Genomic DNA, 24,274 nt, shown 5'->3' with positions numbered 1-24,274 from the left:
TTAGCTTAGCCTGTACTGAAGCAGCATTTCCACACATAGAGGGAACGAGACGACGCAGGCGGCTGATTTGGTGCCTCAGAACAAGTCAGGCAACAGCCCCAACAGACAGAAGCTCCTCGCTCTTCAGGGGGGGGGGGGGTGCAGCCATCGTTGAAAGTCAACTCAGGGCTTCTGAGGAACCTCCAACTTTCTGATTAGGAAACTGACCCCGGGGGGGAGGTTCCAGTTGAAACTTCTGACAAACGGGCACAGATGGAACGCAGCAGTCACAGCCAGGTATGAAATTACCCCCTATTCCCTATATAGTGCACTAACGAGGGTGGGCGGAGTCTGACTCCTGCTCCCTACTTAGTGCTCTCGAGGTGTCCCATAATGAACTGTGAAGAGTAGTGCTCCCCACCCAAGCCCTGTGTCCCATCAGGAGGCAGCACGTGCACGTGGTGGTGCACGTGGTGGTGCACGTGGTGGTGCACGTGGTGGTGCACTGGTACTGAACTAGGATGCAGGATGTGGGGAACAGATGGAAGCCTGTTCTTACAGGGGGTCAGAGAAGGTCACGTTAAGGTCATTGCCGTGTGTCTCGTGTCACCATCTGAGATGATTAAACCTGGAGACACGTTCCTGTATCTAGGAAAGGCTTCACCCCCCTCCCAGCCCCCCTCAGCCCCCCCTCAGAGTCACCCTGCCCCCCTTGACTGCCAGGCCAGGTACAGTAGGGGGTAGCATTCTTAACTGCTGGTGTTCTCAGATTTTACTGCCTTCCTCCCTGCAGATGTGCACACACACACACACACCAGTCCCCTCCACCCCCCCGCCCTCGCTAATACACCCTCCTCTTCTTCCTCCCCCAGATCTCTCTTTGCCACAGCTGCTGCCTCGTGGCTTCGCCCAGAGCCTTCAGGAGGCTTCCCAGCTCCCTGGCCTCTTCCCTGGAGCCAAGAAGGAAAAGCAGGCAGAGGAGGAAAATAAAACTTCAGGCGCACCACGCAAGGCCATCTGGGTAATCTTGTTCGAACGGCTCGAGGTGATAGCTGCAATTTACACAGGCAAAAAAAGAAGAAGAAAAAAGAACAGGCCTCATTTCCATACCTACCAGCCTCAAGGAGATGAAATTGAATAAACTAAGAATTAGAAAAGAATTACAGTAAAACCAATACGGAATATTCAACATTAGTTCATTTTGTCCTTGTGACACCCCCACCTCACACACACAAAGAGAGGGAGAGGTGGAAGACATGAAGGTGCCATGGACAGCTAACACAAGGCTATACACACACCCACATGCGCACTCAACGCTGGCGGATGCAGACACACATGCACAGCCTTGGGGGGGAAGCGATATTTGTGATGAAAGAAAATCAAACTGAAATCCAACACGTTAAAGTCAAGTTGATTAGTGTGAAATATAAACGCAGCTTGGACGGGCATATCCCTCAGCCATAAGGATACGTTCATTTGCAACTTAATGGCTGAAAGCATCGTTTTGCTTATATAAACCTTGAGACATTCCCCCCCAAAAAGACCGCCTTCGTTTAATGAAGTAAACACCACGGCAAAACAATAAATGCCCCAATTAAAGAACAGGCATGAAGAAAAGTGTCTATTTCCTGTTGTGCCCCTGCAGACATATGTACCCAAGCGTGTCTGTGCATTTACCCGCGCGCGGGCATACGCATTGTGCGCGCCTCATAAACACGATGTCTTCACATTAGCATATGTGCCATGTTGTTTAACATGTAGGTTATCTGGTGTGAGATCGCGGCTACGCGTTAGCGGCTACATCCCTGAGCGTGTGTTTACGTAGCTGCAGCCGGGGCCGTCGCCCCACGCCGTGTGTTGGCGGTGACGCCGCCTTGAAAGGCGCCCACGTGCACATCCGCAGCGGCTGCTTTACTGTATGACAGTACATTATTTAGTCGGGGGTTAGCGCTCGTAATTGCGTGCCCGCTAATGGAGCATATTGCGCATTAAAGGCAGGATGTGGCGTCCTCCATTCTTCCTTCCTTCTTTGCCTGCCCCTGCGTCTGTATGTCATCTGGCCTGCTTTGCAACCCCGGGGGGCACATCCCATCAGGCTCGCTGTGCTCCAATGTGTCCCGACAGACCTGATGCGATCTGAGTGGCTGACGGGTTTGTCCCTGCTGCCCGCCGTCTTTTCTCCTCCCCGCTCCGCTCACACGTGTGCCCAAGAAGCACACAACCTGATGCGGGCTGACTGCTGTTTTCACCTCCCGCAGAAAGACGCCAGTCCTCGCAAATGTAATTAGCCGCCGCGGAAGCGTCCGACATTTTGGAGTCACGCGCCGCCGCCGCCGCTGCTGCCGCGCGTCAGTAATCGCGAGTGCGATCTCAGGTCGGACTTTTCACTCGTGATAATTCATGTGTTTAATCTGGTTACGTGCTCGGATTCTACTTTTGGTGCAGGAGTGCATAAATGTGAACGTTCAATTATGAAACCCCAGTGGAGAGAAACAATGCCCTCTTGGTTCAGTAGCCATCTTACACACTCAGGAGCCCTGGGGGGAGCAGGAAGAGTGGGGGTTGGATACCATGAGACTAGGGCATCAAACTGGAGCTTAGAGACAGAGATACACCAACTGGAACCTTATACCTGCAGGGCATGTGTGTGTGTGTGTGTGTGTGTTTTTATACCTATGCACGTGCCTGTTTGCATCCTAATGTCAGCACACGCACACAAGTGCAGGCAGAGGACCTACAGTTTGTGGAGACTGTGCACGTGCATTTGGATATAATCTAATTGTTTACTAATGGAGGACAAAATTGTTTCGCCCGCGGGTGAAAGTCTCGCTGATGGGAACCGGTCTGATATCTCAATCCCCCAGTAAGACGTGCGGGGGGCCGCCCTTCAGCGTCTCCTCAGCCGACGTTGGCTGGCGTGCTAACACGTTAGCATCTCGGCAAACATTCGGCTCTTTGTTGGTCGTGTTTTCCCAAAATTGGAGCCGGAGAGCCGAAGCGCTTTAAAGTCGATTAAAGTACAAGAGCGAGGGGGCATCGAGCCTTTGGCTTTTAATTAAAAAAAAAAAAGATCAGGGGGTGTTTATTGATATTTCTCCGCGCTCTTCAGGCACAATGGCGCCGCAAGTCCAGAGTAATGTTTATTTTTTTGATCAATGATTAACTACCTGGTGGAGATCACCTTTAGGTGCTCCTCGTGCGCGCCCAGGCCAGAACGAAGCGGCGAGGAGGCGGCCGCAGAAACGGCTGAAGGAGTTCGGGGACGCGGTCAAATGACGGATGGCTTGTTGGTGTTTTCACCGTCAGACTTTCAGCGCTATCCTAGCTCCTCGCCTCGGAAAATGCCTCCTCTAAAAGCCCAAGGACATGGCTGCCATTTTGGCGGGGGCAGGCGTGACCCTTGTGATCGTTCCAGGGAGGGAGGGGTGTCGGCGGGCCGGGCCGGGCCGGGCCGGTCAAGAGCCACGCCGGCCGCGTGAGGACCCTCAGGGCGCCGCTGCGAGCGACAGGGAGACCGAGGAGAGGAGCTGCGAGCCCACAGGTGAAATGGAGGTCAGTGGCCACAGGAAGCGATGCAGAAAGCGCCCGGAGCCGCTGCCCTTAATGAGAGTGCGACCCCTGGGGTGTCTTTCCCAGCAGCCTGTAACTGCCACATGAAGAACCTCAATCTATAAAGAGCGCCGGAGGCACCGGAGAGCAGCCATTTTCATGGTCCATTCGGCGAGCCAGGAGCCATCTTGTGGGGTAAACAAACCTAAACACGAGCGTCTGCGCCGTCGTTTGGCCCAGGTTGGCCGGCGCTCCCCCAGTTTTGCTCCGCTAAGACCGGTTTGATGCTGTGTCAATAGCAGAAACTGACAATAAAATGAGTCCTATAGGGTGAGAAGAAGAAATAGAGCTGAAAATAAACTTTGAGTAATTCGTTAGATTAAGAAATTATAAGAATAATATCCCCGAGCGGGGCCTGGGGAGGGAAATCTCATTAACAGGTTTTTCGATTCCGTCTTTCGGTGCATTTGTTAAGTACCAGCGAGCGTTCAATTATCACCCGCCCTCTCACCTCCGAGACATGGGGGGGGGGGGGGGGGGGGGGCGACGAGGAACCCCCGAGAATCCTGCAGGGCTCAAGGACGAAAGGGAGGAGGGGGCACGCACGGTTTCACTCCAGCCCCTCCTGAGCAACGGAGGACTAATGAAGAGTGTCGACAAAGACGAGAGCTGGGGGGGGTTAAAGGAGCGCTGGACACGTGTGGGGGCTCAGCTCCCAACAGGTGCGCGAACACTCGTCAAGAAAGAAGATTTTTCCTCAAAATTGTTCTGGCCTGCAACGACGAGAACATTCTGATCCGCGGCTTCTGCAAACATGAGCCGCGGCAAAGTTTCCCAGTATCAACATTTTCCGATCTTCCCAGTCCGCTCCAGGCTGCATCCCGGGGCAGGACGTTTGGAAAACCAAATTTGCTCTGGAACAACGTGTCACCCTCTCGACGCGGCAGAGCCGCCCGGGGCGAGTTGCAACTTGGAGCTACCTGAGCCTCCATCTGTGACGCTCCGGGTGCAATCGATTGACTCCACCCCTCAAGCCCCGCCCACGAATCCCCGTCCCAAGCCCCGCCCCCGACCGCCTGCATCCCAGCGACTCCTCAGAAAGTCCAGTTTGCAGCCAGTTTGTGTGGCTCAAAGTGGGACCCCAGCTACTTCAGTCATCTTTATTTATTAAAATCATGTTTTTAAGAGCAGAGAAAAGATGCTGGGTGGAAAAACAAACAAAAAAAGCTGTGGAACTAAGTTCATACCGTACTATTGCTGCATTTATTCATAGAACTAACTGGCTAATGGCTTCATAGCAGCAACACCTGAAGCTAACAACTCTTGCCAGTTAATACTCCCTAAAATAACCTGGAGGATCCACGCAAAGACGGTGCAAAATTGATTCGTAGTCATAACGAGCCAGAGAAGAAGACTCCCAGTTAAAGAAGTGAGAGGTTAGATGAGCCATGTGTTAGGGCTGTCTGCAAGTGCCAAGGTTGGCATGAAATCTATTAAATGTAAACAGCAAAGTTTAACTTGACTTTGAAACTGCGACTGTAGTTCTGACTTATGTGTCGTTTCATGGAAACAGCTGCCCACTGGCCACCTCGTTGACTCTAAATAAGATGTGGCAAAATGATCGTTTTGTCTTTGAGTTTTGACGTGGAGATAGAAAGTAGCCTCAAACCTAGGGGGGGGGGGGGGGGGGGGGGGGGGGGGGGGGGTAGCTAGATATCCGTACATTCAACTGTGAGGATGTGCAGCGTGTCTGTACACCTGGGCATTTCTGAGATATACAGCAGAAAGATAAAATAAATACACACAAACAAATGATTTTAGCCCGAGGGACCTGGAGAAGTCATTCTGGTCCCCAGCCCCCCCGGCAGTAAACTTGGTGGCCTTCATTTTCCATTTCTTTCTGTCTATTTCAATGTTTAGCCAAGCAAAGTAAGAATAATAAGCAGATTCAGTCAGGAAATGTGCTGTGAGCAGGTCTTCAGACTCTGGTGGGGGGGGGGGAGATGTGGGAAGAACCCAGGATCAAGCATCTCTGCCAATGGCCTCTTCTCCACTGCAAGAAATTTCAGCATTTGTTTAAAATCCACTTCCACCAAAAACTACTCAAGGAAAAAGAACTTTCCACGAACCCCAAACATTCCCCCAACATGTGCCGAAGAACAATAATTTACTGAAGTTCAAAATTTAACTTTGAAAATGGACCAAAAGAAGTTACCAGAAGTGGACGGACAACAAAGTCCAGGCAAAAAAAAGTCTACGAAAGAATAGCCGACATGCTAGCACAGCTAAATGTAGGACGAGCCTGACATACAGACCAATTTCACGTTATACAAGTCAAAATTAATCCTCCAGGACACAGTGAAACCCACCAACCACGTTGATCACAGAGGTGAAAGTGAAACTTGGATGATTAGCTTCGCTAACACTACAAGCTTCAAAGGCTGCGTGAGTAATGTGAGCAGCTGCCAGTGAGACGTGTAGCGAGGTTAGCATACAAATCCGGAGCGACTAAACAGGCCCAAACATGCAAAATACGGTAAAGCTGTGGAGTATCTTTATGACAGGAACACAGCTGAAGATGATTCATTCCTTTTTGATGTTCACAGATTGACTGACAAGAATGTGGTGCCCACCCACTGACCACCGTTGGATCAGAACTGATTAGAAATGACGGAGGAACCCGGAGACGCACCGCTGATCAATCCCAAGTCAGCAGCAAGGCATGTGTTACTCTGTAGAACAGTGTGATGCATTCATGTTAAAATATAGAGCAAAAAGCAGGGACACACACACACACACACACACACACACACACACACACACACACACACACAGGCACAGTCAAAGTTTTAGTGCCTAGTTTTGATTCAGCTCTTCGTTAGCCACAGGGCCCAACTCCGGTTAGCTCCAGTATTAGGCTCAATTAGAACAAGATCCAATTAGAGGGCTCTTTTCCCCTGGGGCAAGGAGAGGCAGGAAATGGAGACTGAGAAACGTATAAGTCGACAACATACGGACACAGCCAACATAAACAAACTTACTTTGTTGATCTGTGCGGTTGCTACGCAGGAGTCCTCTGGGAGTTAAAGCCCTGCTAGTCTAAGCTATGAGATAAAACAAAATAAAAAAAAATAAAAAAAAGAGAGAAGCCCTGCAGCAAAACATGAACTCTGTGAACACAAGGGCTCCGACACCATGAAGGGAACGTCTGGGCCCAGAAAATGAAAAGCCCACAGGCGTTTTCCATTTACAGCTAAAAATCCAGCACTAGCTCCTAGCCAGGGTTAGTATCACACTCTCAATATGAACACTTACACTACAGGGGGAACAAATGAGTAGCTTTCTATTGTCGCTCTATTAAATCTGTCGGTTAATAGACATATACCTTACCACTGACAGAAATCAATAATATACAGCCAGATAAAGGGCAGGGGGCAGAGGAGGGACGGGGGAGGGGAAATGGGGGAAATAAAGACAGGGCGGCCGCTGATTGTGTGGAAGCTGCCTCTCTATCAGCGACCGTGGAGGTGGGGATGGCGGCGGTGCTGTGTGAGCCGCGCGGCTTTGCCCTTGCCTCTGGCGCCGAGTGTTCCTCCCCCCCGGCGGCGTGTGAGGGAAATGGTGTGTGGTGCGAGGGTAAACCTTGACCTGCCTGCCAGGAGGCTGCACGCGGAATGAAATGAGCACAAACAAATGAGGAGGAGGAGGAGGAGGAGGAGGAGGAAGAGGAGGCTCCTCTCCTGCTCAGTGCGACCCCGTCTGGATGCCACGGAACACCTCCGTGATTGGGCCGCGCTCAGGTGTTGTGGGCGGCATCTCGGAACGCCGTAAAGACGGAACGGGAAGCGCGGCTTCGGCTTCATGCTCTGCCAAGCTCGGGCTGAGGGAAAGGTGGAAATCCCATTATGTCACGTGTCAAACTTGGCCCCACAAACTCTGCTACTCGTTTGCAAGATTGGGTTCAGGTAAAATCAGGTTTTTGGGTCCGGGGAGGCTGTGAGCGTGCTGCTATCGGGAAGTTCTGTTTGGAGCTGAAGGGAAGCGACTCGGTGGCGTGGACGCCGTGTTTGAGGTGACCTGTCGGCCATCAGTGTCCCTCCATGTTGGTGCATCGGATCCTCCCGCTCACCTGTGAGAGGCCCAGTAAAATCCAGTTCACACTTTCAAGACGACTCAAGAACGGAATAATTAGCACAGCGTGCTTTCCGCCCTGCTGGAAGTCTCCCTCGATAATGAACAAAGGAAAGGAAATTAGCTTTTGTCTCATAAAGTCACAACTTCAAAGATCCCTGCCATTGCATTAATACAGCCATCGCCCGCAGCGGCGTGGGAGAGAATAAAATAAGCACTCTCGCTCAGGCCCCCGTTCGTATCGAGGTCTTTGTCAGGACAAACGCTGCTGCTCGGCTTTCCCAGAACTCCCGAGCCGGACTGAGACCAGGAGGAGATGACCGAGGAACCAAACCCGGAGTCCTGGTGAATACGGAACCCCGGAAGTCTGGTTTGCATCAGCATCGCCGTTCTCCTCTTTAACCTCGGGGGCCTCCAGCTGCAGCCGCGGCGACCTGCGACCGCCGTTCCAGTCAGCCGCCCTAGGGGGCGCCGATCTGTGGGTGGGTCACCTGCCTCCGCCAGCTCCGCTGGGCTCCAGGGACCTCGGGAGCCTGGTGTTTTCTCACGGAGCCAGTTTAATGCAAAGCAGGCTCACTTTTTATGGCAGTTTGAGGTATTTTGACATCCGGTCTGGGGCAGAACCTCCCAGAACGCTCTGGTTTTAGCACCACTTGACTGAAGCGGTGAATCATTGTCATGCGTCATGAATGATTAGGTCAGATGGCGGTGGAATCGGGGAAGGTCGGCGCTGCCCAGACTGCCGCCTCCTTCCCTTCCTGCACCTTTATCTGCCTGGATCAGTTGTTGGCGCTGGCGGTTGTTCCTCCCCTGTCCTCTGGAGAGAGGTGGCTCTCAGCTGGAGAGAGGACCCAGAGGCGATGCAACGTCTCCATTGTGAGGAGAGACACACGGAGGACTTGAGAGACTCTGTGCAGGTGCAGGCAGGCAGCGTGAGAGGGAACACACCTGAGGGGCCTGGCGGTTTTTTTACCCCTCGCTAAGTAAGACTTGTGGGGGTTTTTTGAAAGGTCTGTTGGGTGCAGGTACATTTGTCGTCAGATGGACAGATTTAGTGGAGGAACACACCACTGGAGGGGGGGAACGGGCTCCAAACACGGGCGCAGAAGAAGGACGTGATTAAGCGTCCTGGTTAGACGGCGGCGAGGTGTGACCGACCAAGTTCGGGGTCGCGGCCGCGTCTTCAATCACAGCGAGAGTCCTCCAGTTCTCACGCCGGATGCCTTCCTGTGATTTTTTTCTTCTTCTTCTGCTGTTTGTTTAAAAGCTGACAGGCTACAAGAGTTTAGGTGACAGCTTCTATTCATCTCAGGGTGTCAGACAGCGCCAAGGTGAGACGGGGCAGAGAGACGGGGGACGGCGCCGAGGTGCGGCTCGCCGTTTCTCCAACAATACCCACGGCCTCGGAACGCTCTCCCATCATCACCGCGCCGGCAATTTCCGAAAAGCTCATCTGGTGGAGGGCTGGATGAGCGCTGATGTTTTCATCACTTTGGTTTTAATTATACGTCTCACTCAGCAGAGTCTCACTTCTACTGCGCTAATTTAGATTGAGATCCTTCCAGGCTTTCCCCCTATCTTTCATTTCCCTCCCCTCCTCTCTTCTCTGCATCCCATCAGCCCCTTTGTAGAAAAAAAGAGGGAAGGGGGGGAAAAAAACCTTCATGTCTGTGACTTTCTTGCCCCCCAGCGTATGAAGCCCTCTTTTATTTTGATCATCGCAGCACAATGGATTCATGCCATTCTGGCAACTTTATTCAGTATCAGCCCAAATTTACATACTGCTTAACAAGTTTGTGCGTGACTGTTGATGCCTCTGATCAAAGTGCTTTTGGAAATCTTTCTCATCTGATCCCCCCCCCCCCCCCCCCCCCCCACACACACACACACACACACACACACCACCCACCCCTGGCCTTCATTTCAAATGCATTCTGCAGACAGCCATCTATAACTCAGGGGCAAAGAAAGGTAACCTTAGTGCTGCACAAGCCCAAATGTCATCCAACAAGGAGGGCTCATGTCCCGGGGATAAAGATAATGTAATCTAAGCAGTATACAGTGTGTGACTGTGTGTCTCAGAGTGTGTGTGTGTGTGTGTGCGTGCGTGCGTGTGTGCACCCGAGCTAGGCCTTGGTGTTTGTTGCAGGCTTGGGTTTGGGGGCGGAGGGAGACGGGGGATGACAAAAGTCAAAGCAGTCATGTGTCATTTTTGGTGCTGAAGGGCTGGGACCTGCCTGCGGGGCTGTCCTCTCTGTCAGACGCACTCACATATCTGCGCGCTGTCTATCCTTCTTTTGCTCTCTCCATATTTCTCTGTCTTCGCCCGGCGCACGCACAGAGCTGCAGCTGCACGCTCCTGCGCCATCGCTTCCTTTTTACATTATTGCATCTTAACCACATCTGGACCAAAAGATGCCCCGTGGAACCCTAGCATGAAGGGGAAGGGGGGGGGGGGGGTCGATGCTCTAAGACACTGTAGCAGGGTCAGGAGATTCTGGATGAGGTTCGGCTTGTAATCCGAGGTATCGGAGGTCACGCTCCAAAACGACGGGCCTCAAAATTCCCACGCGCAGGAGAGGAGGAGGCGCCGCCGCGAGGACGCCTCCGTTCACAGGGATGCAGAGCGAAGGGGAGAAAGGGAAGCATGAAACAACCTCAGAAAGGAAAAATAGATTCAGAAATACAATGAAAAGAGGGTGTGGGTGGAAAGAGAGGAATCGTGGGAATGCAAGATCGCGCCTCCCTCGGGCAATCGAATTATCCTATGGGCTGATGGTTCCTCCTTATGCGTCGGCTGACATTTTCCTGTAACCCCATCCCGGGTAATGCTATGTGATGTGTGTGACTGGCTTCTGCCACGGCCCGAGAGGCCACGGAGCCCTGAAGGCCGTTCGGGTTTGCCCCGCGGCATCCTGGGAATTGTTTATTTCAGCTCTGTCTGCCTTCTTTTCCGTCCCTCATCCTTCCGCTTTAGGTCCAGTGGTGTCTCCTTTCAATTAGAGACAGATGAACTTGTATTCTTCCGCCAGACAAAACCTTTACTGACAGGTGAGGGGGGGTAACTCTAAACCATCCTTCTGGCCTCTTTACAGGAACTGTTAGTATTCCAGCACCTTTCAAGGGGCACAAAAATAAAGCAGAGCTGTCAGTGGCGTGTGTTCCCTCACCCTATGTGGTGTGTTTTCATGCAAAATTAAGAGACATGTGTGTGTGATGAGTGTGTATCTGAATGCAAGAGCTAGATTTAAGGACAGAAAAGATGAGATGTTTGCTATGGGACAAGAGGATATTCTAAAATGCACCCCCGAAGCTACAAGTTGAGAGGGAAGATTGAAAGAAACATGTAGCGTTCTGGTCGCTCCTGGATCTGGGAGGACGCTCACCAATGAGCCCAAACTTCTCTTCATACTGCTGCAGAGCCCCGAGGGGCATCACACACACACACACACACACACACGGGTGCGTAACTGTCGACATGTGACAAGCAGAAAAGGGACAGTGTTGAGAGCGTAGCCTTTTATGACCCAACACACTATGACAGCCTGGCCATCGCTGTGGGCCACGAGCGGCGCCGCTTTATTCATCTGATGATATTTTGGAGGGAAACAAATCACCGCGGATAGATTCCAATTGTTTCAGAGGCCTTTTGTGTGTGTTGAAAAGCAGGGGGGAACAAAGATGTCAGCCACACTGTCAATCTGCAGGACAGAGAGTGAGAAGAGAGACGATGGCAGGCTGCTGCTTTTATGCAACACTGCCCTCTGCCGGTACCGAGCCGGAACACCTGGAGGAGCCGCAGTCTTTAATGGAAGACTAATGTAACCTTCAGCCCCCAGGGGTGCATGTCTGTGTGCAGTTAACCTTGAAGGAGTTCTGAAGGAGGCGATTTGGACCCACGGCCATTCGGAATTCACACATCCCAGGACGGTCTAAAAACGAGCCACTGGGGGTGGGGGAGGTGGGGGGGGTTCTGTTACAAGAATAGATCCAGAGACAGAAATCTGACTTGGAAATAAGTTTTACAAATCCCTAAAAAGCACATAAGCAATGTTTGTTCCCAGTTTCACTTTAGCTGCATGCATGACAGATTTTTATTGGAGGGGGGGGGGGGGGGGGGGGGGGGGGGGGGGCGCTGTTTTTTGTATGGGTATCTGTATGTGCGCGCACACATCCAAGCGATGCACTCGTCGGCGGCCCCGCGGCGGCGCGCATTGTTGCTCGGAGAGGACGCGTCCCGAGGCCGTCGGTGACCTCTGGTGAAGCCATTAATGACGAGCAGCAGCCGCAGCGATGAGAGAGATGGACTCTGTCCGGGGGCGACGCTGCTGATGGCGGGCGACGGCGACAAAGAGGAGAGAAGGACGGGAAGGAGGTCCTCCCGGAGCGGCTCCGAAACAGGTTTGGGGGCGGAGGGGCTGCGACACGTGGAGGAGACTGCCTGGATAAGCCAGAATATAAACTTGATTAAGGTGCACGTGTGTCTTTTAGGGGATTTCACTCGGCTGACAATAACCTTCTCCAGCAGACTTCCACGCAGGGCAGAGCCGCTCTGCCCCCCTCCCGGGAGCTGGAGACACGGTAGTAATACTGCAGGATTAATTGATCTCCTAACATGATCCCAAGACTCACAAACAAGACAAACGGCTCACAAAGTCCAATTGCTCTGTAGTCGAGGCACCTAGTTTAGAAATCCTGGCTGGGGGAGCCGATTCTAAATGAAGGACTTTACCATTCACCATTATGTCTTTGGTGAGAGTCGGAGGGAACCCCCGGGGCTCCTCAGCACAGCGGCGCAACTTTTCAAAGGGCTCCAGATTAAAGTCACTGAAAGTTCCCACTGGGGTCTGGGGCCAGGATCCCATTAAGCAGCCCTACCACACCGCCGGCCATAATTGTGTCGTTGAGAATTCAGAGCAGCGGCTGCTTGATAAGCGAATTTAGGGTGAAATAAAAAAAGAAGGGGGGGTGGGGGGGTGGCAGAACGGGGTCTCGCCAGGCCCCCATGAGACACTTCATTGGCTCATTACTAATTTGTTATTAATGAGTGAGGGAGAGGTGAGCGCTTTATAAAGCAAGCGAGGACAGACGCTCTGTCCCGCTCTCATCCTGGATCTGGCAGAACTCTTATAAATGAACACCATTGGGCTTCATCACCCCCCCCCCACACACACACAGACACACGTCCACTCTGCTGCCGCTAGTGCTTTTTAAAATCATAGTCATCTTTCTCAGGATCTGCTGGAATAATCGATGAGAGCAGAAAACCAGGTAGAGGCCATTTTCCCTCCATTCTGACCATTTGCTGCACCATTAACAAAGACAATAGAATCCAGGGAGGCTATTAACCAGCAGCACATTACAAACAAGTCAGCTTTATTATCATTTGCTTCCATTACGTTGGGGGATGTTACAGACTTTTGACTCTCCGCTTTATTGTTATTTTGACTCAAGTTGATTTCTTCTGCTTCTTCTTCTCTGCCTCCTCCTCCTTTTCCTTCTCAATTTCAGCCACCAGGGCCTCGATTTCCTTGGATTCCAAAATCTGAAAGAAAAAAAGCGACTTTGAAATTAAAAAGTGAAACCCGGGCGAGAGAAAGACAATTCAGGTCAGCCAATCACCTTTAGTGGCTGGTTCCTTCTGATGACGGCGAGCTCGATGTTTTTGCCACCCGACTGGACGACCTGAAAGATGACAGACCTGTCTCAGCGTCTCAGTCCCGTTAACTTAACGAACCTTAGATGCCATGAGAGCTAAATATAGCATTTTTAAACTTTGGTCATACATTCACATATGGGTTCTTTCTTGGAACTGCTCTCTACGCTACTTCTGTCATCCAGCTTAAAGATGTTTGAGCCTGAACATGAAAGACTTGAAATGTTTGATAGGAATTTTCAAACTGATCTTACCTCCAGCAGCGCCTTGATAGCCAGCTTGATGGCCTCGTTGTCCCCAGCAATAGCTTCATCCGTGTAGTTCTTCTCCAGGAACTCCCTTACAGTTTTTGCACTGCGTCCAATTGCATTTGCCTTTTTCCCCCCCGAGAAAGAGAGAAAATGCTCTGTACACCGATGGAGTAACAAAACAACGACTAAAGGAACAGACAGTAGAACCGTGCTGACCTTCCAGGCATGGTAGGTTCCTGATGGGTCCGTCTGATACAGCCTGGGCGTTCCATCGTAATCAAAGCCCACAATTAGCGCAGAGATTCCAAATGGCCGGCGCCCATTGCTCTGAGTGTAGCGCTGCAAACACAACAAGGAGAAATGCAATCTCTCCCAAGACATAGGGGAAATCTTTTGAGTGGCATTCCCACGGCCACAAACGATCCAAAGCGCTACCTGCTTCAGCGTAGCGATGTAGCGCGTGATGTATTCCACTGTGACTGGGTCTTCAACCGTTAGTCTGTGGCTCTGGCATTCAACACGGGCTCTGTTGATCACAATACGGGCATCTGCTGTCAGACCTGACAAAAGACAGAGAGATGAGATTATCGTTTCATAGACAGGTGAACAATGTTTTATGTTCTTATTCGGTTACCTGCAAACGCCATGCAGACATGCTCATCCAGGGCACATATCTTACGGACAGTCCTCTCCTCCTGCAACTTGGCGACGGACTTTTTCTCAACGCCGAGCACAACGATGTCTTTCCCTCTAATTCCCACCTGTTCAGAACAAAATAATCGGTGAAAACCTTTATTGAACAGTTATTACGCGTGTCATAGCAAATGTCATCGGCAAGATGTAATTCACTGATCTGCTTTTAAATCGTGACAAAGATTTTCTGCAAGTGATGTAAAGCTTTAATAACACTTTGCCCTCCACATTTTTAACTGCAAACTAACATCAGGGTAAATTTGTGGGAACACTAAAAACGAAACTTGTGAGAGTGACACAGCGACAAAGTGCTTTCAGGACGAACCTTTAACACAGCATTTAGTTGCCATTTATGAAACTATAGGAAGAAGCCCCATTGTGAAATCTAGCCAACTGCTAATAGTAACGACGAAATTTACAACTTTAGTGATTTAAACTCAGTTTAGGTGGGAGCTTAGCTGTTAGGCTAGCTGACTATTGCTATTGTTAGCTTAAAAAAAATTACTTTCATTTTAAAACTTACCGCCGTGGACCCTTTCTTTACAGCTTCCTGTGCGTACTCCACTTGAAAGAGATGACCATCAGGCGAAAATACAGTGATGGCTCTGTCATACCTTGCCGCCATCGTACTAAGACGTGTGTATAATTACTGAAAAGACAGTACTTCAACAAATGATTCAGCTAGTATCGGCTAACGAGCGCTGTCATGTGTGGGAACTGCGCATGCGCATGAACTATGAACCCGGACGGTACCAAAACTGGGGTCAAACCCGGCGGGGGAAGTTAAAGAATATTTAACGCACTATTTGCGATTTTTTTTTTCGTGTTAATGTGACGTGAAAGATTTGCTGCTCAATCAATATAATCACAGTTAAAATAATATTCGATGTTCACCCGATACCTTTTTGAGTAGTTTAATGTTTGATAAGCACAATGGCTGCAATGGGAATTCAATTTAGCACATAAAACCGGGACCACAAATCGTAAATCTACAGATGTGCAACATTCATTCAGATTATGGATAATAGCTGAATATTACGAAAGTGTACTGTTCTCCAACCCCCCTCACTGAACAATTTCCTGTCATCTGTTGGACTGGACCAGACCGTTCCATTATTGAAAATAAATAGGTGACGCAGTAACTAATTCTCACACAAAATATGTGTACGTTTACCGGAAGAGTTAAGTGTTCTGTGAGCATAGCATTTATTTCTTAATATTCTGACGACTGCGTGACAGCCTTGAACTTTTATTGGATAATTATACGACAACCAAGATTTTGATCCCTGTTAGTCTCCCCCCACAACGGTTCAATCCATTACAAAATTTCATCCCAATTGTGGCTGTTGGGTTGACTTGTAACTGGTTTGTTAAGTGTTCACACATTTGACTTTTATGCTCTAGATTATATTATTTTACCGAGTATCACCATGTCGGTGGCGTTTACACCTCATAGACAGCGTGGGAAAGGTGATATAACACCCGCTGGAATACAAAAGGTAATTCATCTTTTTAGCGCGACTCAGAATGGAGGCTCCAGCATCAGTGTGCTAGCGGTGGCTAATCAGTGTAGCAGCGGCCGTCCAGGGTGACTGAATAGATCGGAAACGATTTTACAGGGTCAAAGCGCGGTGAATATGAATGTGCCCAGAGTCACGCTCCCGAGATTACACGACAGGGCTCGGCTAGATTTAACGAACTAACATGGAATTGTACTTTAAGGCCCACGGTTTCGTTGGCTAAGGGCAGCTAGCTAGCAAAATGCGTCTTTTGTTAGCAACAAATGCACTCTCGCATGTAAAAGAAAAGCCTGATATTGCGGTGCAAATGATTCGCATGGCCCGGAATTCTGCTTACTCTTTGTTGCTTTCAACATTTTATGCTCTATATTAACACATGGTGCAAATGTGTGCAGTTACTTGACGAAAACAACCAGCTGATCCAGTGTATAATGGACTTCCAGAGTAAAGGAAAGACTGCAGAGTGTTCACAGTGAGTACGGACAAAGTTGTGCTCGTTTGCCTTTTCTGCCTCTTTTAATATCACCTTTTTCTCACAACCCGTCACGGTGAACCTCCACCTGCACAGGTACCAACAGATGCTGCACAGAAATCTGGTGTATCTGGCGACGATAGCAGACTCCAACCAAAACATGCAGTCCCTCCTCCCTGCGGTGAGTGGTGTTACTGGCCGTGTGTGTGTGCGTGTGTGTGTGCAATACTATGGATGATACGTGAGATACGTGACAATAGGCGACTTTTGTCAGTTTAGTCATAGTGTCGATGTGACCGCACATTTGTAAGGGGTGATTAAAAATGCAATAATAGAGAAGACATCAATTCTATGATGAATGATTAAGTGATTTATTATTATTATTGTGTGTGTTTGTGGAATATGGTCACATCCATCCTTGCAGTCATTGTGTAAACGAGTTGGTAATGTGATACTTTCTCTGCTCTCCACCAATGAAATGTTCTTTTAATCGTTTTAGTTTTATTAATGAGCCTCTAATTCCCTAAAAGTTCTAGATGTTGACAGTGAAACATTAAAAACATCATGGCGTATATCACCTTATCTGCAATCTATTTTTCTTTCTAATTATTGGTTAATGAGTAATTTCCTGATTTTTAACGACATGACTGACCCATTCGACCTTGTTTGCTTCGTCTTGCTCTTGATGAATGTGAGGAATCTTTTTATTCCTGCCACTGATGGTGTTTTTGTTTCCCGGGTGTTTGCCTGTAGCCGCCCACTCAGAATATGCCCATGGGCCCTGGCGGGATGAACCAAAGCGGGCCCCCAACGCAACCTCCCCACGGCCACAACATGCCCTCTGACGGCATGGTCAGCGGCGGCCCTCCGGCCCCCCACATGCAGAACCAGATGAATGGACAGATGCCTGGTAGTTGAACCCTCTCTCTGAAATTTCCCTCCCTCCTTCTTTCTCTTCCTTTCCTCACTGGGGTTGCCTAGCAACAGCACAGAGCTGTGAGGGAGGTCGATCCACTGAAAGATGATGTCACCGTTTTGCCAGCTTTGGTGGTCCTAAACTCGTCCTCTCTTTCTCGACGCTGCTTCCTGTGGTGCAGTAACTGTACAGTCATTTAAAGCTGATGTCAGTTAAGGCCGTTCCCAACAGCCTTTAGTCGTCTCATTTCTCACCGTTTTCACTGCTTGACAGAAATGAACCCGTGTGCCTGTGTCTGCAGCAGTCCTGAGCTTTTCCAGGAGCATCACCATTCACTTGTGTTGCTATTTCCCAGGGCCAAATCACATGCCCATGCAAGGTCCCGGGCCAGGTCCCAACCAGCCCCCCAACATGCCCAGCGGCTCTATGAACCTGCCGCCCAGCAGCCACGGGTCTATGGGTGGTTACAATCACGCTGTCCCCTCTTCCCAAGGCATGCCAGTGCAGAACCAAATGAACATGACCCAGGGGCAGCCCATGGGCAACTACGCACCTCGACCAAACATGAACATGCCGCCAAATCAGGGTAGAGCTGCTGCTTCCTGTTGGTGCTAGCAGAGTTTTCTGCAGGTTTGGGTTTTTCTAACTTCTCTTGGTGTACTTCAGGGCCCATGATGCACCAGCAGCCCCCCTCCCAACAGTACAACATGCCCCCCGGGGGTGCCGGGCCACACTACCAAGGACAGCAGAACCCCATGGGCATGATGGGCCAGGTTAACCAGGGCAACCACGTCATGGGGCAGAGGCCGATGCCACCGTATCGACCTCCGCAGCAAGGTAAAGCCGTCCGAGTGTCTGTGGGGGTGAACGCTGCGACCGGTTCTTCTGCTAACAATCTACATTTCCTCCTATTCCTTTTCTCTACTTCCTCCATTTCTACTGCTTTAGATCAGCCTCCCCAGGTCTAAACCTCTAAAATAAAGCCTCCAATCAAAAAAAAGAAAAAGAAACAAATAAGTAATCTAAAGAAACCTTTCTAACGATTAGAGGCAAGGTATCATCCTCTCTATTCTTCCCCTCACACAAGCAACTCTTCAATCCTTTGAATCTACTTGTGTGTATGTTGTGTGTATGTGTATGTAGGACCCCCTCAGCAGTACCCAGGGCAGGAAGACTACTATGGGGACCAGTACAGTCACGCAGGCCAGGGAGCCTCAGAAGGTAGGAGAACCCTACAATCTGAACAGGAGCAAAGAGAAACCCAGGAATTGTGTTAAAACACAAATGATGCAAAGAGACTGTGCCAAAAAATCCCGATTTCAGTTTCTTCATTATTTTCTGGGAATTTGAAAATTATTCCGGGCTGAGACAAATTTCAGTTCTTCGGGCTGGTGTTCCACTCAAAAGTGAGGGAAAGGTCAGGGGCAGTAAAAGGAGGGAGGCTCCTGGGCTGAGCCTGGTTTCCTCCATCGCCGTCAGAGATCTGGGCCTCCTCAGGGGTCCTGCTGGGCGGCTTTGGTTCACGACCAGGACGAATCCAGTCAACCCACAGGACCTCTCTGCTGCTAACTAGCTAGCAGGCTAATTAGTTATCAAGAAACTTTGGAGGATTTTTCTGTTCGGGGTGGTCTCATGAGTCTAAACAGCAGATGACACATATTTATAATTCAGTCGCGTCTAATTTAATGTACTTGAAAGCCATGGTGGTGGATCTACTCGTATTTGGAGGAATTGTGGATCAAACCTGGCTGTTGTCCTGTTTATAATGTGGATTCTGTGTAGAAGCATAAAAGCTGGGCACCTAAAGGCATCAGTGTAGCGTTACAATAACACTTGGAGCTCTTTTCTTTTCCGACTGATGTCCTCTCACCACAGCATGCATCACTTAGTTTTAGCCTTTTTCTAACACCACCACAACAACCTTTGCTTGTAGAATGTCGCCGCGCAGTTGTGTTGTATTTTCCTTTTTTAACAAAGTCAACGAATTCTTACAGATTCCGCATCAATTCCTCCCGAAAAGTAGCAGAAGAACGCATTCATTTCACGCCTCCCAGCCGCCGTTGCTCGCCCTGTCTTTGTTCACGTTGCGTGCTGTTGCTCCCCGAAGGTAACGCCCAGTACGGCCAGCAGCAGGAGCCATACCAGCAGGGCCCTCCCCAGCAGCAGGGCTACCCACCCCAGCAGCAGTACCCGGGTCAGCAGGGCTACCCTCCACAGCAGCAGGCTTACGGTGAGTGCGCCAGCCTCCTCCTCTAGGGGGCGCCCTCCGCGCCTCGCAGCAGCAGCTACTGTGGCTTGCCGCCTGTTAGCGTTAGCATTTCACTGGGTGATTGTGGATGGACGCAGACGGTTGGTGGGTTCCTAACGGAGCTTCCGCCTGTTTGAAGGATGTTTAAAAATGTTGCGTTTACGCCACCAGGTCTGTGTTCTTTGCGGTGTTTTAGATGTAACCTCCCTTCACTGGAGCTCATCTCAGTAATGAGCTCGCTGAGCAGCAGAGGCTGGGAGGTGAGATTCATCTGGCACAGGCACATTTTCTCACGAGCCCCCACAAGGTTCCGCTCGACAGCGCGAGGCGTTATGAACGACTAACGATGCTGCGTGGGCCTCATTTGACTTGAGCCCCCAGTCAAGCGTTGCCCGGTCCTTCCCAGCACCTGCACGGGATGCAACAGTGCACGGGGGCTGAGTCTCTCTCCTTTTTTTTAATGAAGCCTGTTTCTCTAATGAAGACCAACAGAATCCTTGATGTCTTCTTGCATTAGGGAACCGCTGGCTGGCTCCAGCACCGACTCCCTCATTGTTATTCACCGTTGTTGTGGAGGCAGTCTTAACAAATGGGTCCGACATATCCTCCACCCTCTCTTTGTCATCCATCAGCTTTTTTTTTTAATCGCAGCCCATTAGTGATAGAAAACTAACGGAATCCCCCGAGTTCAGAGTAACAAGTAGGAAATGGAACCTGTTAATGAGCAAAACTTTGGGCTGTTTTCGCTCCTGGAGCCTTTGAACGCTACAGTGTTCGTCGGTTCACAGAGAGATGCAACAAAACGGTGGGGTTGGTCCTGAAATCAAAGATTAGCGTTCACACATCCGTTCAGATCTCCCAGCATCTTTGTGAAACAGCTTCTGGATCTTTCAGGCCCCTCCCAGAGCGGTCCAGGGCAGTATCCCAACTACCCTCAGGGGCAAGGACAGCAGTACGCCGCCTACCGCCCCCCTCAGCCTGGACCCCCGCAGGGCCAGCAGCAGCGTCCCTACGGTTACGACCAGGTGAGTATAGCCACGAGAGCGCACGGTCGCCAAGGCTCGCCTCCACATTTGTCTTAGTCTGTCTCTTATGATTTACGATGTTTTGTGTTTTAACATCCGAGATCAGGGTAAGTGGAGTTAAATATTCATAGGTAATGTGCATGCTTTCATCACATTTGTGGCGATATTGAATGCAGAAAAGTCTTACTAATGTGTTAGTCATTACTCTGAGCTGTATGTCCTGGCTTATGTGGCGGTTCCATAAAATATGAGGACTCCCAGAGAACATGGGGGGGTTGTTATGGAGATTCCTCCTTTAACTTGATGCAGACTGCTCTAGTGTTTTAAAGGGAGATCTTTTTGTTGCCCTGTATTTCCTGTGGTCTTATGTGGGGACCACAGCTACACTTTGATATCTTTATCTTTGAATATTCAGGGGCACATGAGGAAATAAAGACCCAGGGATTTGAACCCCTGACTAGCTCTGTAAGAAGCAAAGGTAATGGTTGCTGTGAAGACCTCAATGTCCAATCTAGATTTTTTGACCACCTAGCCTTAATTTGCATTTATTTCTTCTGCCTCTTTCTGCCATGTTTCTCTCTCCCTTCTTTCCTTCTTTCTCTGTTTTTCTTTCCTTGTTTTCTTTTTTTTTGTTATTAACCAGGGGTCGAATTTTCAGTCAAGAGGTCCAGAAACACAGCCTATTTTGTCTGCTGAAATGTAATATATAATTGCTGAAAATGTGTTTTTTAAATATCTATCTATATATATATATATACACACACACACTGCTGAAAGGATCGTAGTATATTTTAAAATTCCAACGTCTTTCTAATTTACTGTCTTCTGTTATTGCTTTGTAAATCTTACTTCGACCCCTGTTTAGAAATGCATCCAGCACTGATTGGTAGCCCTAGTGTCCACTGTTGCATAGGCAATAGTGTCGTCAGCCATGCCGCTGCACCGACCCGATGTATGTACGTCCATACGTTAGACCTCCGAGCTCACAGTTGTGACGCTCTGCTGCCACCTGCTGGTCAACACCGGCCACCGCAGCCGATGGTCCAACCCAGACGTTTCTGTCACCCTCGTCCCGTTCGCGCTTCTTTTTTTACTCTTTGGCTGTTTCTGGGAGCGTCACTAACACCAACCTGTTGCACCTTTTCTCTACAGGGCCAGTATGGAAATTACCAGCAATGAGAGGGTCACAGCAACAGCCCCCCCCCCCACCCAACACCTCTGCTGGGGTCTGTCTCAGCGTTGGCCTCTGGTCAGCAGCTGATCGGGCCTAACTGACGGTTGTAGCTCGTTGAGATCCTCTCAGACACAAAAATACGTAGATGCGGAACACTCTCCCCTCTGTTCGGGCTGTCGCACAGCTCTTTACGTGTACATCGACTCGGTAGTATCAACGCCCCCCCCCCCCTTCCGCTCCGGTATGTCTCAAAGCAGCAATGCCTTAAATGTGGAACTGCCTTATCCTTTAGCATTGCAGATTGTGAAACAAGTGCGCAACAGGTTTGGATATCGGAGATGATTCAAATGTCCGTGTTTAATCTGTTCTGGTGCTTCATTTCTGTGCCCCCCCCCCCCCCACACACACACACACAACCACCCCCCCCACTCGCTCCTTGTTCATCAGAAGCAATAACGCCAGCAGTCAGGAACCGTGGGAGCTGGAAATAAGGCACCAGACCGACTTCCTGCTAGGCCATGGTACATGTCTTGATGTATGTGATGATGTAAAAATATATTTTATGCTTTTTAGATCAAGTTAACTTTGTATAAGACATTGAGAACTAGTACTAAAGCTGTGTTATTTCACGTGTATGTGTCAATTTTTTAAACGATGATCCATCCAGCGTGTTGCTTTGCTTTTTTTTTATTTTTATTTTTTTTGTTGACTCGTGTAAGTATTCAGTGTAATCTGCTACTTCGGTGACGACTCTGTTGTAAAATAACAAGTGAAGAAGTTCTAAAACACAAGCGGGGGTGGGGGTGGGGGCTCTGGGGATTACAACTTTGAATGACCCGATGGAGAAACTAGTCTAATTTGGTTTTTCCGTGTTACTTGGCGGACGGGGTCGGTGGCGCGTAGCAGGTTCCATTGCAGATTCTCTTTGTGTTTTTATTTTTGTTACTATTTTTATAAGCACCTCAGTCTTGTCCATTGACTGCAAATGGCCGAGATCAAACGTTACAATAAATATTTCTGACACGTTCCTCGTTTCGGGCGTCGCTGCGCTGGATTCATCTTTTCTTTTGAATAAACGTCATGAGTTGATGTCGAATAGTGTTGTTTGTGAATATTACAGTCGCTGTCAAATATGTAACATAAGATGTGAAACTAATGTTCTCAGCTCATAATTTTGGGGGGGTAGAAAACAAGAAAGCGGTGCAGTTTTTTCTACCCCTGGTGTGTTTGACGTCATGGATCCCCGACCACAGCAGCAGAAAGACCTGCTCTCATCTGTGTCTTGTATAACTGTACAATAAATTGGAGAAGTCTTTAATATACACTGGTGTGAGCCTCGTTCATGCTGCGGGTGCGCGTTTCTGCCCGTTTATCCTGGTAATATGGAACCAATGACGGGTGTGACAGATGCGTCTTCATCCGCCGGAGCCCCCCCGCGCCGCCCAGCGGGCCTGTCTGTCCGGTCCAGATGCACGCAGAGAGGTCCAGAGCACATTTTCGCCCAAAATTACTTTCCGTGTCCGTCTCCCGTTCTGTTCCTCCCCCCCCGGAGAGACGGGGGGGGGGACTACCTGTCACGCTGGGGGCGGAGGGACACAGATGGCGCACCAGATGTGCGGCCGCAGCACGTGAGATGAGGCGCGCGGGTGTGAAGGAGGCCCCGGTGCCGACGCGGCGGGTCCGCGCGGACGGCTCATCAGCTGCGGAGCTTTAAGAGGCGAAGTTCGACGCTTCCGGGTCCGAATATCTGCACTCTTGTACCCCCGCTCGGCTCTTGGTGGCATCTCCTCACCGACCCACTATCCTGCTGATCCACAGCTGGCCGCCCCTCCCTTCCCAGCTGCCACTGGGGCTCCCCCTGGCCCACTCCGCTTGGCAGAGCCGGCGTTTTGGGCGCCCCCCACCAGTCCTCCCTGGCAGCTGCTGCCCTCAGCTGTGCTCTCGCAGACGGCATCGGGGTCGGACAAAGTCACTCCTCCCGCGACTGGGTTTGGGGCTGCTGGGGTTGGGGGGTGGGTGTTTGGGGTGGGGGGGCAAGGAGACTCCTGAAGGATCTTTGGACGAGTTTAAATAGATGCGGGGTGAGTGGTGCGTTCACGTCCGTCATATCAGGGAGCGCAATCTTTCACAAATTGTAAATGAGTTGTTTAGAGGGGCTCGCAGGGGCGCGTCAACCGTGCGTGTTTCCCGCACTCAGATAGTGGCGGCATCATTTAAGAGGATGATTATCTCGTTCAATATTTTGATAATTATAATTCAGGGTACCTTTCAAAAGGATGCGCCGAACCACTGAGGGGAAAAATGACATTGTGATCATGGCTGGCAGCCTCTCTCTCTCCCCCTCTCTCTCTGTCTGTGTCTCTAGGTCTCTCTCTCTCCCCTCTCTCCCTGGGTCTCTCTCTCTCCCTGTGTCTGTAGGTCTCTCTCTCTCCCCTCTCTCCCTGGGTCTCTCTCTCTCTCCCTGTGTCTCTTGGTCTCTCTCTCTCTCTCTCCCTGTGTCTCTAGGTCTCTCTTTCTCCCCTCTCTCTCTGTCTCTCTCTCTCCCCTCTCCCCCTGTGTCTGTAGGTCTCTCTCTCTCTCCCTGTGTCTCCAGGTCTCTCTCTCTCTCCCTGTGTCTGTAGGACTCTCTCTCTCTCCCTGTGTCTCCAGGTCTCTCTCTC

The 24,274-nt window shown here is 50.1% G+C and overlaps 2 protein-coding genes and 1 long non-coding RNA gene across 11 annotated transcripts; 2 read left to right on the top strand and 1 right to left on the bottom strand.

Annotated features, from left to right (window-relative positions):
* The first annotated feature begins 12 nt into the window (after positions 1–12).
* On the top strand, positions 13–6,938 carry LOC115247943 (uncharacterized). The gene is made up of 3 exons (XR_003886996.1): positions 13–276; positions 852–1,000; positions 6,135–6,938. It is a non-coding gene; the product is annotated as an uncharacterized lncRNA (long non-coding RNA).
* Positions 6,939–13,003: 6,065 nt separating this feature from the next.
* On the bottom strand, positions 13,004–14,991 carry psma8 (proteasome 20S subunit alpha 8). The gene is made up of 7 exons (XM_003977647.3): positions 14,783–14,991; positions 14,201–14,327; positions 14,002–14,126; positions 13,783–13,905; positions 13,570–13,689; positions 13,282–13,344; positions 13,004–13,204 (listed from the first exon to the last, which is right to left on the bottom strand). The coding sequence occupies exons 1-7, from the start codon at positions 14,882–14,884 to the stop codon at positions 13,109–13,111; spliced, it is 756 nt and encodes a 251-aa protein (XP_003977696.1). The 5' UTR covers positions 14,885–14,991; the 3' UTR covers positions 13,004–13,108.
* A 573-nt stretch (positions 14,992–15,564) lies between these two features.
* Positions 15,565–22,936, top strand: ss18 (SS18 subunit of BAF chromatin remodeling complex). 9 transcript variants are annotated; one of them, XM_011618838.2, is made up of 11 exons: positions 15,690–15,758; positions 16,175–16,251; positions 16,348–16,432; positions 17,005–17,161; positions 17,523–17,753; positions 17,834–18,004; positions 18,311–18,388; positions 19,275–19,397; positions 20,310–20,440; positions 20,856–20,918; positions 21,593–22,936. In XM_011618838.2, the coding sequence occupies exons 1-10, from the start codon at positions 15,690–15,692 to the stop codon at positions 20,871–20,873; spliced, it is 1,140 nt and encodes a 379-aa protein (XP_011617140.1). In that variant the 3' UTR covers positions 20,874–20,918; positions 21,593–22,936. The 9 variants fall into 9 exon arrangements, 8 of the variants coding, with proteins under 8 accessions (XP_029686890.1, XP_029686889.1, XP_029686888.1 ...); XR_003886991.1 differs by having other exon boundaries at positions 20,310–20,918; XM_003977649.3 differs by lacking the exon at positions 20,856–20,918.
* The last annotated feature ends 1,338 nt before the right edge of the window (positions 22,937–24,274 follow it).

Source organism: Takifugu rubripes, chromosome 22, assembly GCF_901000725.2.
Source record: "Takifugu rubripes chromosome 22, fTakRub1.2, whole genome shotgun sequence".
In the NCBI taxonomy this organism is placed as follows: domain Eukaryota; kingdom Metazoa; phylum Chordata; class Actinopteri; order Tetraodontiformes; family Tetraodontidae; genus Takifugu; species Takifugu rubripes.
Note: the sequence above shows the minus strand (reverse complement) of the source record. Positions and strands in the feature narration are given on the sequence as shown.

Bases quoted from the DNA above. Each gene is read 5' to 3' on its own strand.
- psma8 (XM_003977647.3), bottom strand. From the start codon at position 14,884: ATGGCGGCAAGGTATGACAGAGCCATCACTGTATTTTCGCCTGATGGT. The intron at 14,127-14,200 runs GTAACCGAATAA...GTCTTTTGTCAG, and splicing joins TGTCTGCATGGCGTTTGCAG to GTCTGACAGCAGATGCCCGT. The intron at 13,205-13,281 runs GTGATTGGCTGA...TTTTTCTTTCAG, and splicing joins GAAGGAACCAGCCACTAAAG to ATTTTGGAATCCAAGGAAAT.
- ss18 (XM_029831026.1), top strand. From the start codon at position 15,690: ATGTCGGTGGCGTTTACACCTCATAGACAGCGTGGGAAAGGTGATATA. The intron at 18,005-18,310 runs GTAAAGCCGTCC...ATGTGTATGTAG, and splicing joins GTATCGACCTCCGCAGCAAG to GACCCCCTCAGCAGTACCCA. The intron at 19,398-20,309 runs GTGAGTGCGCCA...TGGATCTTTCAG, and splicing joins TCCACAGCAGCAGGCTTACG to GCCCCTCCCAGAGCGGTCCA.